The sequence below is a fragment of the Candida theae genome (genome assembly GCF_024610275.1).
Source record: "Candida theae strain CBS 12239 chromosome Unknown scaffold16, whole genome shotgun sequence".
Taxonomy (NCBI): Eukaryota; Fungi; Ascomycota; class Pichiomycetes; order Serinales; family Debaryomycetaceae; genus Lodderomyces; species Lodderomyces theae.
The window spans coordinates 139,346-153,265 of record NW_026261352.1 but is presented as its reverse complement, the minus strand read 5'-3'; the positions used below and the strand labels follow the sequence as shown (position 1 = coordinate 153,265).

General features: G+C 39.5%; 7 protein-coding genes across 7 annotated transcripts; 4 read left to right on the top strand and 3 right to left on the bottom strand. All coding sequences in view use genetic code 12, as the record gives it.

Moving 5' to 3' along the window:
* Positions 1–173: 173 nt before the first annotated feature.
* Positions 174–2,543, top strand: KGF57_000538 (mRNA splicing protein; the record flags this gene model as incomplete). Its single annotated transcript, XM_051754988.1, has 1 exon — positions 174–2,543. The coding sequence occupies one exon, from the start codon at positions 174–176 to the stop codon at positions 2,541–2,543; it is 2,370 nt and encodes a 789-aa protein (XP_051610999.1).
* A 300-nt stretch (positions 2,544–2,843) lies between these two features.
* KGF57_000537 (uncharacterized protein) lies at positions 2,844–3,221 on the top strand (the record flags this gene model as incomplete). Its single annotated transcript, XM_051754977.1, has 1 exon — positions 2,844–3,221. One exon carries the CDS (start codon positions 2,844–2,846, stop codon positions 3,219–3,221), a length of 378 nt encoding a protein of 125 aa, XP_051610998.1.
* Positions 3,222–4,182: 961 nt separating this feature from the next.
* MIA40 (Mia40p) lies at positions 4,183–5,076 on the top strand (the record flags this gene model as incomplete). Its single annotated transcript, XM_051754966.1, has 1 exon — positions 4,183–5,076. One exon carries the CDS (start codon positions 4,183–4,185, stop codon positions 5,074–5,076), a length of 894 nt encoding a protein of 297 aa, XP_051610997.1.
* Positions 5,077–5,136: 60 nt separating this feature from the next.
* On the bottom strand, positions 5,137–6,009 carry YPT7 (Ypt7p; the record flags this gene model as incomplete). Its single annotated transcript, XM_051754955.1, has 1 exon — positions 5,137–6,009. The coding sequence occupies one exon, from the start codon at positions 6,007–6,009 to the stop codon at positions 5,137–5,139; it is 873 nt and encodes a 290-aa protein (XP_051610996.1).
* A 350-nt stretch (positions 6,010–6,359) lies between these two features.
* YKT6 (palmitoyltransferase) lies at positions 6,360–6,962 on the top strand (the record flags this gene model as incomplete). Its single annotated transcript, XM_051754944.1, has 1 exon — positions 6,360–6,962. One exon carries the CDS (start codon positions 6,360–6,362, stop codon positions 6,960–6,962), a length of 603 nt encoding a protein of 200 aa, XP_051610995.1.
* An 86-nt stretch (positions 6,963–7,048) lies between these two features.
* On the bottom strand, positions 7,049–8,797 carry KGF57_000533 (uncharacterized protein; the record flags this gene model as incomplete). The annotated part of the gene is made up of 1 exon (XM_051754933.1): positions 7,049–8,797. One exon carries the CDS (start codon positions 8,795–8,797, stop codon positions 7,049–7,051), a length of 1,749 nt encoding a protein of 582 aa, XP_051610994.1.
* A 2,410-nt stretch (positions 8,798–11,207) lies between these two features.
* SHA3 (putative serine/threonine protein kinase) lies at positions 11,208–12,704 on the bottom strand (the record flags this gene model as incomplete). The annotated part of the gene is made up of 1 exon (XM_051754922.1): positions 11,208–12,704. The coding sequence occupies one exon, from the start codon at positions 12,702–12,704 to the stop codon at positions 11,208–11,210; it is 1,497 nt and encodes a 498-aa protein (XP_051610993.1).
* Between the last annotated feature and the right edge of the window lie 1,216 nt (positions 12,705–13,920).

Sequence of the window (13,920 nt, the reverse complement as noted above, 5' to 3'; positions counted from 1 at the left end):
GAGCTGGGTCTGTTTTAGTGGAACAAAAGAGATACTACTACCTTCCTACAATTCATAACTCTTACTGTGATGAATCGCAACTTCCTTTCAATTTTTTTTTTTTTCCGGAGTTATAAAATCCCGCTCCGCAATATATGGTGATAGGTACTCAAAAGCAATACAACTAGGGTTATATGTATCTGAGACCACGCAAGGGCATATCATTTGTGATAGCAGGAGTTGAGACAAAAGGGGACACTCATGATGATGGGAAGAAAATGAGCACCAGCATGCTCCCTGTGCATAATGAATTCAGCGACTTGGAAGATGAAGATGACGATGCCGATGACAACAGGATGGAAGAACACGAACAAGACACCAGTGGAAAAGATGCCAATTTGAACATGGAGGGAAATGATGTTTTAAGCTTTCATGGGAACGAGTATTTGAATGTGGGCAGGGAGGACGATTTGGAAATGGATGGGAGTGGGGGTGGAAGCTTAGACACGAACGAGGACCTCGACTTAACCTTTAAACAAAGAGAGCAAGACGTTGAACACGTCGCTAGTGATCATGCGGATAATTCATCACTGAAAGGAGTGGTTGTGGTCGAGCACGGAAAAGATAGACCAACGGCAGCCTTAAATGAACTCGACACTCCAGATGAGTATGCAAAGTACGGGATCGGAGCGTTGTTGATGAGGAAAATGGGTTATGAAGATGGGAAGGGTTTAGGGAATGGAAGCTCTGGAATAGTTGCGCCATTGGATGCGCAGGCAAATAAAGGTAGACTCGGTGTAGGAGGAAAACCTCCATTACAGAAGGACAAAGAACTGAAAACGCCACGACGAAATAGCGGCGAAGGAAAGTACAAACTGCAGCGTGAAGTCGAAAAGTTGATTTCCCGTTTTCTAAATTTGACGATGGATTTTAGTGATTTGGGCGTAGATGTGCCAATTCAACTTAGAGAATGGGCAGGCCAATTGAACTCAACCGCAACAGAAAATGACATTGATCGTATAAAATATGAGTATGCACATCTTGAGGAATTGTGGAATCAAATATCCCAGCTCAATGAACAAGAGGAAGCTTTAGAACAAGAGTTGGAGTATACGAGTGACGATGGATTTGGCACTGTTGATTATGAGCAACTTCTTCCTGTTGTGAAGAAATGGGAGGAGCTACTGTTACAAGACCCAAGTGATGCGCAGATCCAGGTTGTTGTAGAGCAGTTGCTCCTGTTGTACTTGCCGGACTCCCTTGTTGAGTCAATCATTGTAACCATATTGCATCCAAGGATAGATTCATTGGCAAGCATACCTTTAAATGACTATGAAAAACAACAGGAAATTGTTGTCGCCACTTTGAACAAATACACAGAAATCTTGAAGCCAGAGGGGGCTGTACTGACCTTGTTCTATCGGTACTTGCTTGAACGCTTTAGCTGCAAATTTGAGGAATTGTTGGAGAATAACTTGCTTGAGGGTGTCACTGGTGATGACAATGAATTGGTAGCAATAATTTCGTTATGGTTGGATGAGGGCAACCGAGACTTCAAGGAAGGTGTGTTCATGGAGATTGCGAGGACTGTAATTGCCCCACACTTTGAAACCCAAGTTCACAGGTTGGACTTCTTGAATGAAGGTACCTCATTTGAACAATTATGTTATCTTTTGAGAGTAATCTATCTTGTTGGTCTCAAAGAAGACTTTGTTGTTGAAAGGGCAATACATTATGTAGCATCTGAGATAGAAAGCTATCTCAACAGTGGGCAACTGGCTGTATGGTTCAAATCGGAGGGAACTATCAAACTACAAATACCGTTCATTATGAAACAGTTGCTACCCGAACTCAAACCCCTCAGTGAACCAACTTGGCTGTCGCTACAAGAGACCTTTAAAGTGTCCTTCATATCATGGATTAGATCCTTAGTGCTTACGCCTACCAAGTTTGAGATTATATTAGATCTTTCGGAGCTTCTTCCGCTGAATGAGAGGTTTCTCGTGTTGCAGTTATTGGCTTTTAACAGTTGGATAGTAGCCATGATTGCACACAATCGCTTAAACCCTACTGGGACTCCAAGCTGGTACGCAAAATGGTATTTGTATTTCGCAGCCCGATTAAAGCATGAGCAGTCACAGCAGATAATTGACCTCGTTCATTGGTACTTGAGCAAAGCTTTGGAAATTATAAAATCACACTTTGATTCTGATGTAACCAAGAACCTTCCAAGACTCGAGGGAGAACTTTTCCCCACTTCATCTCAACTACTCCGTTCTTCGCGGGTCCGAAATGTGAACGGAACAGCTACATACCGATTACAAACTTCATTTCGAAATGTGATCCAGGATTATTGCATGAAAAACAACATACTCGTGGAGCAATTGAAGCTGGCTATTGTCAGAAAAAGGGGGCTACCAATACTTCGATTCCAAAAGGCGGGAATTGATAGATATGGGTATATTGATGCTGATGTTTTATGGATTGCTCACACTCTCGCATCAGAGGAGAAGCAGTACCAACCAATTTCTTTAGACGATTTGGCCGGGTTCTTTAAAGAGTGAGCTGAGAAAGATCTTAAAGTGGTTATAGATTTGTAGGTGGTACTAGATTTACGAGATTAGAAATTTAAGCTTCTGTTCTAGATGCGCGAAAGCTTTGTTATCAGATGATCCAGTTCTCGCGCGCAATGGAAAGGAACCGAAAAAGAGAAAATAAAAAATAGAAAATAAAAAATAAAAAATAAAAAATTAAAAAAAATAAAAAAAAAAAATTGTAACCGAACAGGGGACAGGCATTTTTCCTCAAAGTTTAGATCATTGAAAGCTATACCACTATCAAACCGATCAAATTCTTCAATTCCAATGACTACCATTTTCAAATCACTACTTTCCAGATCGAGACACAGTCGAGCATTCCGCATGATGATGTTGCACGAGCTCAAGCCGGTCACATCAGAGATACGGACGCAGGCGAGGTTCTATTCAGATAGCACCCCCACGCAGAGCAAATTTGAAACTACAAAGGAGTTCTGGAGAAAAGCTCATATTGAGGACTCCAAAGAATCTGAGAAAGTTTTGAAACTATTGAGAAAGACTGGAGCCATTTCTATTGTTGTGGTGTTTGCTTCAATAGCTTATGCTGCCATAATGGAGCACACCAACAAGACAGAAGAAGAAGAAGATGTACGTGCTATTGAATACATACCGAACTTGAAAGAAGACATAAGGCACAGAAGGTGAGACTGACTGTCTAAGCTGTATAGTTTGTTAAATAGCATGAATTTATGATTTGTTCCTCAAGTGTCCTACAGTATTACAGTAGTTGCCTACCGGCGCACTGACAGTGTAGACTTCTCAAACTTTCCACAAAGTTTGAATCAGAATCTGGTGAGGCTAGGTTTCATCTCACAGAGTCAAAGCTAGCAAAAGAACTCGAAGTAGATTAAGGGATATGACCCTGACTTCGTGGTGACCCATCTTGAAAGACGGAATGGACTCTTCCCAGGTGGTATTCGGTGTATTTATTTTGCCTTCCTGGGCTTACTCTATGGCTCAGGAGTCACGGCGTAATAGATGAATGTTAAATGATAGTAAATGTGACTAATGTTCGATGTATAAACTTGTACTCAGTCAATGTCGTAAATGTTTATACAATAAATGCAACACACAAAATTGGCGACATTAAATTTGCTTCTTACAGAGCAAATATATGGCTGCTGCATAATCTGTATATCTACTGCATATAAGCGTCATCAGTCACTCTTTTGTCACCACAAAATTCGACACAAGATTTGGTATGAGTGGGGTCTCCTAGAATGCAAGTAGTAGGCACTAGGTCAAAAGTAATCGTTATCCCGCTTCAATTCATGAGTAAGCTATGAGTACTCCCCGTCCCCCCCTTTTTAAGGTGAACCAGCTGATAAAAATTCGAGATAGCGATGTGATTACGTTAAGCGCCGAATGTGATGGAAAGGTTTAGACTTTAAATTGTTCTGGTTTTTTTTTTATTTTTTCACAGCAATCGTTGTAACACCCCTATATTATGACCACAAAGCGCATACGCATTGTCAAATAGCACGCCCTACATTTTACTCAATTGCTACTTATATAAAGACTCGAGAATCACCATCTTCGACAATTATGCTGGACACCCTTACATTACCTCGAGATTCAAACAATTCGAATTGCAATATAATCCACAATGTATAGACTTCTCACCGAAACTGCAATTGCGCGTCAAACTACAGCAAGATTGGCCAGATCTTACTCAACCAATGCATCTACGTCATCGAAATTCAACTCGAAATTAGTTGCTGGTGCAATCGTGCCAATTGCCGTTGCTGTAGGTTACATGGGCTACTCAAACTCGATAAACAACGAGACTGTGCTTGGAGTTGCTGATAAATTAAGAAAGAATTTTGAGGAAGGTGATGCATTGAGCAACGAGCAACAAGAGAAATTTGCCAGCGAACAACAAAGGTTGAGGGATGAAAAGGAGGACCATGAGATTGCCAAGATTGAAAAGCAAAAGAGTGTAAACACCAAGAATGCTGGAGGTCTTGACAGTAAAGACCCAGCCTCCAACTCCAAAACGAGAGCTATTGCTTCGGATAAGTTGGATGATGATACCAGCAGACATGAAGCCAGTGACCCAAAGACCACAGAAAAATCAAAGGAGACCAGAAAAGATCTCAAAGAGAATTTTCACCCTGAGGGCAAAACCCAAAAGAAGCCAACCAAAAACGAGGGAGATACGGGAGAGACCGCTTACAACCCGGAAACTGGTGAGATCAATTGGGATTGTCCATGTTTAGGCGGTATGGCTCAAGGTTCCTGCGGCGAGGAATTCAAAGATGCATTTTCTTGCTTCATCTTTTCTGATGCAGAGCCAAAGGGTATTGACTGTGTTAAGAAATTTGATGCCATGAGAGGATGCTTCAAAAAGCACCCTGATGAGTACAAAGAGGAATTGTACAATGGCGATGAGGAAAATAGTACTGAAGTTGTTGAGCATGTTGTTTTGGAAGTTGCCGAACCAGCAGTCAAGGAGCTAGAAGAAGGCATTGATTCGGGAAAAGTCAAAGGAAAGAAGTAGATATGACTATTAAAGTCATTTTATTATTTATAAACTTTAAAAAAACTGTTTTGTAGTTTTTCAACATGCGCATCTGCTATGGATCTCATCCTTTTGCGCATCCAAGTCAATCTTGTCAAAGTCTTGTAATTTTCTGTGTTTGCTCTCGTCGCCTTTTAAAATAGTTCGTCCCAACTCCGCCACCCTTGTGAACAACAACTCTGTCGGTTCTAATTGCTTTGCACTTACCTCGAGTAAGTCCAAATCCCAGTCATAGACATAGTCGCCTATATTAGCCACCGAAGTGGTATTGGTTATTATATCCTTGATTTCTTCTTTATCAACAACTCGGTCCTTCACTCGGTCCATCTTATTGCCTACAACCACAACGCCTGGCTGAGAAACATGGCAATGTTGTAGAAATTGACGAAACCAATTCTTCAAACTCAACACCGACTCGTAATTGGTGATATCGTAACAAAGTACACAAACGTCAGCACCGCGGTAGAATGCTTGTGATATGGAATTGAATCGCTCTTGTCCAGCGGTATCCCAGATTTGCAAATTGACTTTCTCAATGGTTGGGTCAGTTGTTGGTGGTAGTGAGGGCAGTAGTGTTGGCGGTAGTTTTTGTGTTTTGGTGGTAGAGGTATTAATGGTATTGGTTTCATCATTTGCAGCGGGACCACTTTTACCGAAAGTAGTAGCTGAAGTCTTGCTTAATGGCGGTAGCTCAATCGTTGTCGTTAGATAATCACCGCCTATTGTAGCCTTGTATGCGTTGGTGAACATATGATGAACAAATTGGGATCGTAAACACGTCTTTCCAACCCCCAGGTCTCCTAAAAGCACAACCTTTAGAGTGGGCAAAGGATTCAAATTTTCGCCCAGTTTCGTATCTGTTCGTGGCGTATGTCTTGCATCTTCATCCATTGATATTTGAGTGTCATACATGCAAATGATCCATTCGTAGAGCTCACTCTGCCAATAGCATATACGCTACCTATCCGTATGGCTTTTTCGTTCCTTCTTCGTCGTCTCGCAGAAGCAAAAAAGAAACGTTTGTTTATATTTATTTTATCTTGTCTTTTTTTTTTTTTTTTTTTTTTTTTTTTTTTTTTTTTTTTTTTTTTTTTTNAACATACACAGAGCTATTATGAAATGGGTTTAGAGGGCTAAAAATCATTCTTACTTTTTTTTTTTTTTTTTTTTTTTTTTTTTTTTTTTTTTTGTTTTTTTTTTTTTGCTGATTGCTACGTAAGAGGAGATCTCATCAAACTTTACTTCTCCTTGTATCTACATCAATGAAGGTCTACTACATCGGTATATTAAACACAAGCGGCGAGAAAGCGGTTGAGTTAACCTCGGCAAGGGACTTGTCTCAATTTTCATTCTTTGAAAGAAATGGAGTATCCCAATTTATGACTTTTTTTGCTGAAACCGTATCTCAAAGAACTCCAGCTGTACAAAGACAGAGTGTTGAAGAAGGTAACTACGTTGGTCATACATATACAAGGTCCGAAGGTATTTCAGGTGTCATAATAACTGATAAAGAGTACCCTGTGAGACCAGCATACACATTGATCAATAAGATTTTAGAAGAGTATTTATCATTACATCCAAAATCCGAATGGCAAAACCTTGATCAAACCAACGCATCATTGGCATACTCAGAATTGGAAACTTATTTGAAAAAGTACCAGGACCCATCTCAAGCTGATTCAATAATGAAGGTTCAGCAAGAATTGGACGATACTAAAGTGGTGTTGCATAAAACCATTGAAGGAGTGTTGCAAAGGGGTGAAAAGTTGGATGCTTTGGTTGACAAGTCAGAGGCTTTGAGTAGTTCATCGAGAATGTTTTACAAGCAAGCCAAGAAGACAAATTCGTGTTGTATAATAATGTAAAAAGGAAATACAATCCCATAATCTTTTTTATTTTTTTTTTTAAGTTTTCATTGACTTTTTCGTAAAACGTATACATACAGGGAAAGTTACTGTTGACTATTCTTCACCGCTTCGAATGCTTTCAATAGTTTGCGTCTAGCTCCCAAAGCTGCTACCCCTTTCTCCTCCAATTGCTCGTTATTCAACTCGATCAAATCTTTCCAGTACATGTCCTTCAAACAATCAGTGTACTTGTGTAACCGGAGTAATTTCAACCACGCAGGGATGTTGTTCAAGAGTTCGGGGCTTGCAACTTCACTGGGCATCGACGAGGAACCGTTGGCTCCAGTTTGACTGTTGATGGAGTTGGTTGACATATTGGAGTGTTGCATACCGGTGGCGTTGGGAGAGGTCACTTTCTTCTTGGAAAGCGCATTGTAGTTGTTTCTATGGGGTGTGTTTACAGGCACCGATGCAGAGTTTGCTCCCCTGTTTATTGAATTCTCAAAACTCATTGCTAAATTGTGCCTATCTTGAGATTGCACCTGAGGGTGTTGAAGATTGTGGTGATGGCCATTACCGTGATGGAACGGTTGTGGGCCAGTATTGTTCCACTGGGCAGCTCCATGTGGGTGTTTTCTATTACTGTCTAAAGCCACTCTCGAATTGATAGTTGCTAATGCACCCAATTTCAAAGCAGTATTGGACATATCGAGGTTCTCATCCTGATGAAGACCTGGTGCCGCAGCAGCATTATTGACCTGTTGTGGATAATAAGGACTGCTGCCATAATAATACGGCGACACGTTGTTATTTGCAGCTAATTGTAGAAAATTCGTCTTTTCGTGCAAATGTGATGTAGGTGATTTTGATCTCTCTGGTTTACCTACCCCCTGTTGATTCTTTTGCAAAAAGGGATCAGCAGAGCGAGGGCGAGCAATTTCTATATTCAGCAAGTTTGAGCTGAATGGACCCGCTTCGCTACTGAATGGCCCTGAGTTTTGTGTCAATGGCTGATTAAATTTTTGATCATTCAAGCTCAAACTTTCCATATCAAGCTCCGAATTGAATGCAGTGTTTCCATACGGAGACAATGGATTTTGCAACGCACTTGGCTGATTAAAAGCCTGCAAGTGTTGGTCAAGTTTAGCTTGAAATGTAAGCAATACATCCACGGGCAAGCTGGCGCACAAATAATCAATCATTGAAACAGTATCTTGAGGACTAAGATTTTCAATCCAATTGCTAAAGACCAAAAGATCCAGATACAAGTTTGATTGGTTCAGTTGCTGCAATGATGGGGGCGCTCCTTTATTGAGTCCTGGCCCACGTCTGCGAAATATATTTGTGAAATCGTGTGCTGATTGTGGCCTATCTGGGATTGATGCTGATGGAGGTTGTAAAAACCCTCCTGTAGCTTGCGAGCTTTGAACTCTATTCTCCAACAACGAACTCAATTGTGGTTTTGGTGCTGCAACTTGTGGAAAAGATGAGTTTATATCGGATGCCGAGCTTCCCAAATTCAACAAGTTTGATGAGGTGATTGCAGTGTTGGTTGCTGCAGGTGCTATCAAATTGGAGCTAGATTGAAGTTGTTCTTCGTTGAATGGTGGAGCACTTTGTGATGACCTGCCTTGATTTTTTAAATCCAAATCCAACTTTGCAGTCAAAGTCTCAAACTCGTGCTGGAGGTTGTATCCAACACTCTGCTGTCTTTGAGATGGTAAATATTCAGGGTGAGGGCGACCAGACAGCAAGTTGTTCGAGTAAGTGTGCTCTAGCGGTGGTGGTGAAAGCACAATTGGGGCATTCTGCAGCAGAGCTAGCGACGATTGTTTAGACTCACTTTGATCCATTTTAGAAAACCTTTGTTGAGCGATGGACAATGTGCTGTTGAAAATTTGTCTGCATGCAACCCAGAGGAATCAGAAACAAAAGGTTAATGAGTGGACAACTGCTCTTATTAATGTTCAGTTTGTATCGATACTGGAGGAGTGAGTGTGAAGTACAACGTTACACTCCAGTTGTATGTTTGCAGTTTAAACAGTGAAGCAGTGATGCAGCAAACTTTTTTTGATGGACTTTTTTTTTTTTTTTTCTTCTCGTTTCTCAAGATGCATCGAATTTTTCACTTTCCGTGGGACCATTGGGGGGGGGGGGACAGATTTGTAAGAGTAGATTAGTGTTAGAGAAGATACATTTTACTCCATTCTGGTTGTGGTATCAGAACTCAAATGGAAGCATTAAAAGAGGGTTTATAATTGGAGGGGGAGGGGGGGGGTCGTGTGCAGGCTTGCGATGAGGTCACGAACAAAACAATGAATCAACAATTTGGGTGATTTGGTAGAGCCTCTTTTTCTCTTTAGCCACATAGTTTGTACACTGTGAGTATGACGCCGCAAAGTGTTTGGTTGAACGAAGTCCTACAATGAACAGTTTCGAACGCACGTTGATCCTATTGGAGACCTATGTCATCGTTGTCGCGCTACCATATGATTTTAAGACGTTGCGCTGCAAAATTAAAGTCCGAATCGTGGAGAGAAAGCACCTCCCTCAAGAACCACATCCGATTGTCGCCAATCTTTTAAATTCAAGATGTACAAGCGCATACTTGTAGACCACGAAAGACAGAGCTCAGCTCGTAATAAAATTGAAAAGCTAATAATCAGCACCCTAATCTTTGCATTAACTAACACGCTCAAAATCTCTTCCCACTAACTTTACCATTATGAACTTTTTGTAATTTTCAATCGAATACTGATAAGAAAAAGCAGTTGGTGCTTAGCTTTTGAAGTCCATTACAGCTACACGAAGCATTCAAATGACTGATCGACTCCACGACACTTATATTGAAAAAAAAGAAAATGTTCGATACATCTACAGAGTCTTAGAAGTGCAAGGCCGTTGGTCAAAGACGAGCTATAGTTCATCTCTTACTAACTGAATGACTTATTTGCACTGAAATTATATTAAATTGTTTCAACTGTTGAAAACGTTTGCTCGAAATTAGATAGAAGTGCAGCTGCAAAAAAAAAAAAAAAGTAAAAGTAAAAGTAAAAGTATCAGAGTCCGTCAGAGCACCACAGAAAGTGATCTAATCAGAGCGGTTAAGAAAAAAAAGCTGCGGGTAATTTAAACGCTCTCGAACTGGTGCTATCAAATCATTCTTAATTTCCCTTTATCCCGAGGTCAAATTGGCGGGATGTCACAAAAATTGCTTCTCCTACAGCCAAAACCTGAAAAAAAAGGGAAAAAAAAAACAATAAACCATTCAGTTTCCCTTTTTTCAAACAGATCCTTTATTTAACCGAAGGAAAAGAATAGAAAGAAGAATTAGAAATGACAAAGGCAGACAATAGGATGGTTATTGCAAGCACCGGAGATAAGAGCTTGAAACGAATGTTGTAAAAAGGTGGACTCATACCCATGGAAAGCAGAACAACAAGAGTGGAGAATACATGGATGATACGCAGTAAAAGCTCCTTCTTCAAATCAGTGATTAGCACATCCGGATATGGCAACAGCTGGTTTAATAGGTGTACCGCCCTGTTTTATATTTGTATCGCCTTGGATGACTCAAAACATACACAAAATTAAAGCAACGTCAAAAGGTAACAGTTTCCCTTGACCCGGCCGTTTGAAACGCTTCAAAAGAAGCAAATATGCGGTAGAGTGTAAAACAAATAACTCACGCCACATGTTGAAATTGTAGGCGGATTTGAAACCCTTCATATTCCGAAACGGAAACTCTCCAGTTACATGTAGAGAGGAGGTCGGTGGTAATCTCTTGTATTACAGATTTGCACCTCATTTCTTTAATCAATGGGTCACAGCTGAAAGAGTGGGAAGATTCAGTTGAGGGCAATGTGTCTAGCCACACAAACATAGGCAAAGTCTTCTTCTTTTCTATGGCATAAGAAAAAAAAAAAAAATTGAGTAAATCGAGAATCGGAGTCGATACCGTAAAAAGCCGGAAACTCAAGAGCAAATATTTGGCTTATTTTTTTATTTTTTTACGCGCCACGCAGATGACTACGTAAAAGATGAAACACAAAGAATTATTGAGTGCATAACATTATTTGTGTGGCGTTGCAATTGTTTTTTTTTTTTTTTTTTTTTACTTTTTATTTTTTTGCTCTGTTTATTTAACCGTGGTTCAATAAATTTCTACTACAACTGCATTTCAAAGATACCATTATAAATATTTATTTAGAAGAACTGAAAATATGTATTGTATTATGTATGTGTGTGTGCCAGCAACTAATATCAACAAATGACAGTATTATTATTATGATGGACAAACTTTGGCATGACACGGGAAAAAGCTTGTTGGATAGGACAATTATGAGCGGTTTTAACCTCAGTAAACTCTTCTGCATCAACCCAGTCTTCTTCTTCTTCTTCTTCTTCTTCATCATCATCATCATACTCTTCCTCGTCCATATCCTCTTCCTCTCCATCTTCCACCTCCATTTCAAACTCACTTGCATATGAGTTGTAAGTCAATGAATCTGGAGGAGTGTACAATTGTGGGTTGGATTTGTGTTGCACTGGCTTTGGTTGGAAATAATCATGATCATGGAAAAAGTCATATCTAGTGACTGCTTTATACAACTGATGCAATCCAACTCTTTCATTAGGATTCAACTGGAATATTGATACCAAGATTTTGTTGAATTGGTTTGAAATGGGAAGTATTGAACGCAAGATATCCTTTTGGTTCTTCAACATGTAGTTTACAAACACATCGTTACCCCCTTCGTTGAATGACGCAATTGGCCATGGATTGCGTGAGCATGTGATATTGATAAACAAGACTCCCAATGACCATATATCTCCTGGTAACGTTGGCAAGTAAACTGTACCATTGACGTTTGTCGAAAACTGCCTGACATTGACAAGACTTTTTACGAGTTTGCTGGTGGTGAAGTTTGTCACTCTTTCCGGCAGCATATAGAATGAAGATCCTCTGCACATGTTGGAATTAATAAGATTTGAATCAAGTGCCAAACCAAAATCAATCAATACTAGTTGCAATTCGTTGTAATCAATGATTGGTGAATGTGGTTGTCTCTTGTAGTTGCTGTTAAACTTGACCATAATGTTTTCAGGTTTCAAATCACAGTGGTAGATAGATTTTTGATGGCAGTAGTCGACAACCTGAATCAACTGTAGCATGGCATTCTTCATCATCAATTGTTTCTCCCTGTCACTCCGCCTCAGTTGGAAAATTTGCATGTCGATAATGTTTTCAAACAAGTCTCCTTGGTCAAAGTGATCTAGTAGTATGACTACGGCAAAGTTTTCCAATTCAAATACTTCATGTATGGTGACAACATTGGGATGATCATGTACTTGTAAATGCAATGCAATCTCAGTCAAGAATTGACAGTCGTGGCCTTGACCTTTGATGTAGTCAAAATCTATGCTTCTAGGTTTAGGTATAACATGGTTGAGAAAGTATTGGTAAAACTGTTGTTGTATAAGTTGCTTAGATGAAGATGAAGATGCTGGCGATTGTGTGCCGAGTTTCATTGGTTGTTGTTTCAACACCATCTTGGCTGCAAATTGCTTCTTTGTGTATATGTTTTCCACCAAGTATATGAGCCCATAGGTACCGGCACCTATTTTGCGGACAAACCTCAACTCTTGGTTGAACATGTATCCGTCTAGACACATATTGACGTTTGGTTTTTGTCTCTTTGTTGAAGGTTGAGAAGTATTAGGATACGAGGATGTATCAAATAGTGGTAGTATAGTCATGTTGTAAGTGAATGTTGTGCTTATGAAGTGATATTGCAGAAGGGAAAAGGAAAATAGGATTTGAGAGGAGAAGTGAACATAAATCAAGAGAATTTATAGATTGTTATATATGTACCTATATACATCTGATATATTAATTTAATTTTTTTTTTTTTTTTGCTTATTTGCTTTTCACAGACTTGTGTTGCAATTTTTTTTTTAAATTTATTTTATTTTATTCTATAGTGTACATCGTTTATTGTTTATTGTTGAAAGAAAACCTTTTCCGATTTTTTACATCTGAATTTCCGTCAATACAAAGAAAGAAATAACAGATGTTTTTTTTTTCTTTTTCTTTTTGTTTTTGTTTTTTTTATTCTTTTATTTCTTTAATTTGCTGTGCTGTGCTGTGCTGTGCGGTTTTTCCATTCTAGAACTTCAATCATGCACAACGCGTTAATCTACCTTTTGCTTACTCATATTCCTAAACTCCGGAACGTTTGCTGTTAAAATACCTCCGCCGTTGTTGCTTGTCCGTAGTCTATTTCTTATCCGCGATGCGTCAGGTCATTTTGAGTGCGGAGTTAACTAACTGCAAGCTGGCCACCAGACGCTGCTGTAGATAGATACAATATCATATCATTATACGAATGGATTCTCATTCCGCTATGTACGTGGCTTTTGCATACTACGTGGTATGATTTATTAGGTACAGATACAATATTATACAAAGTAGGAAAAAATAAAAAATAAAAAAAATAAAATTTTATGTACAGATTCACCTTAAAGGAGAAGAACTTACCGAGGAACAAACATCAGCACCAGAAGAACCCGAAAGGAAAAAAAAACATTAAAAGAAAAAAAAAAAAATACTGCGGACTCTAGTACCTAAAGACAGCCATAGCTTACCCCTTAACTCCGTAGCACTCATGTTTCCACAGTGCGGATCTCTGGCTGGCCATCATCACCCGTCTACTGAGCACTGTTACACAGATGTAATCACTAAGAACTCAACAGGATTAAACACAGCATGTGAATTTCTTCTCTTATCTCATGTGCGCGTATCGTTTTGTTCTGTTACGAAGCGAGAGATGGTTTACACTTGGCCGAAACTAAAAATAATATACAGAATTAGCAAACCAACAATAGCTAAAGTATTATATCGTATACGATAAACCGTGGCGGCGCAATGTCAAAAGCAGCTGACTCGCGACACTGAACACATTTTGCATGTGAC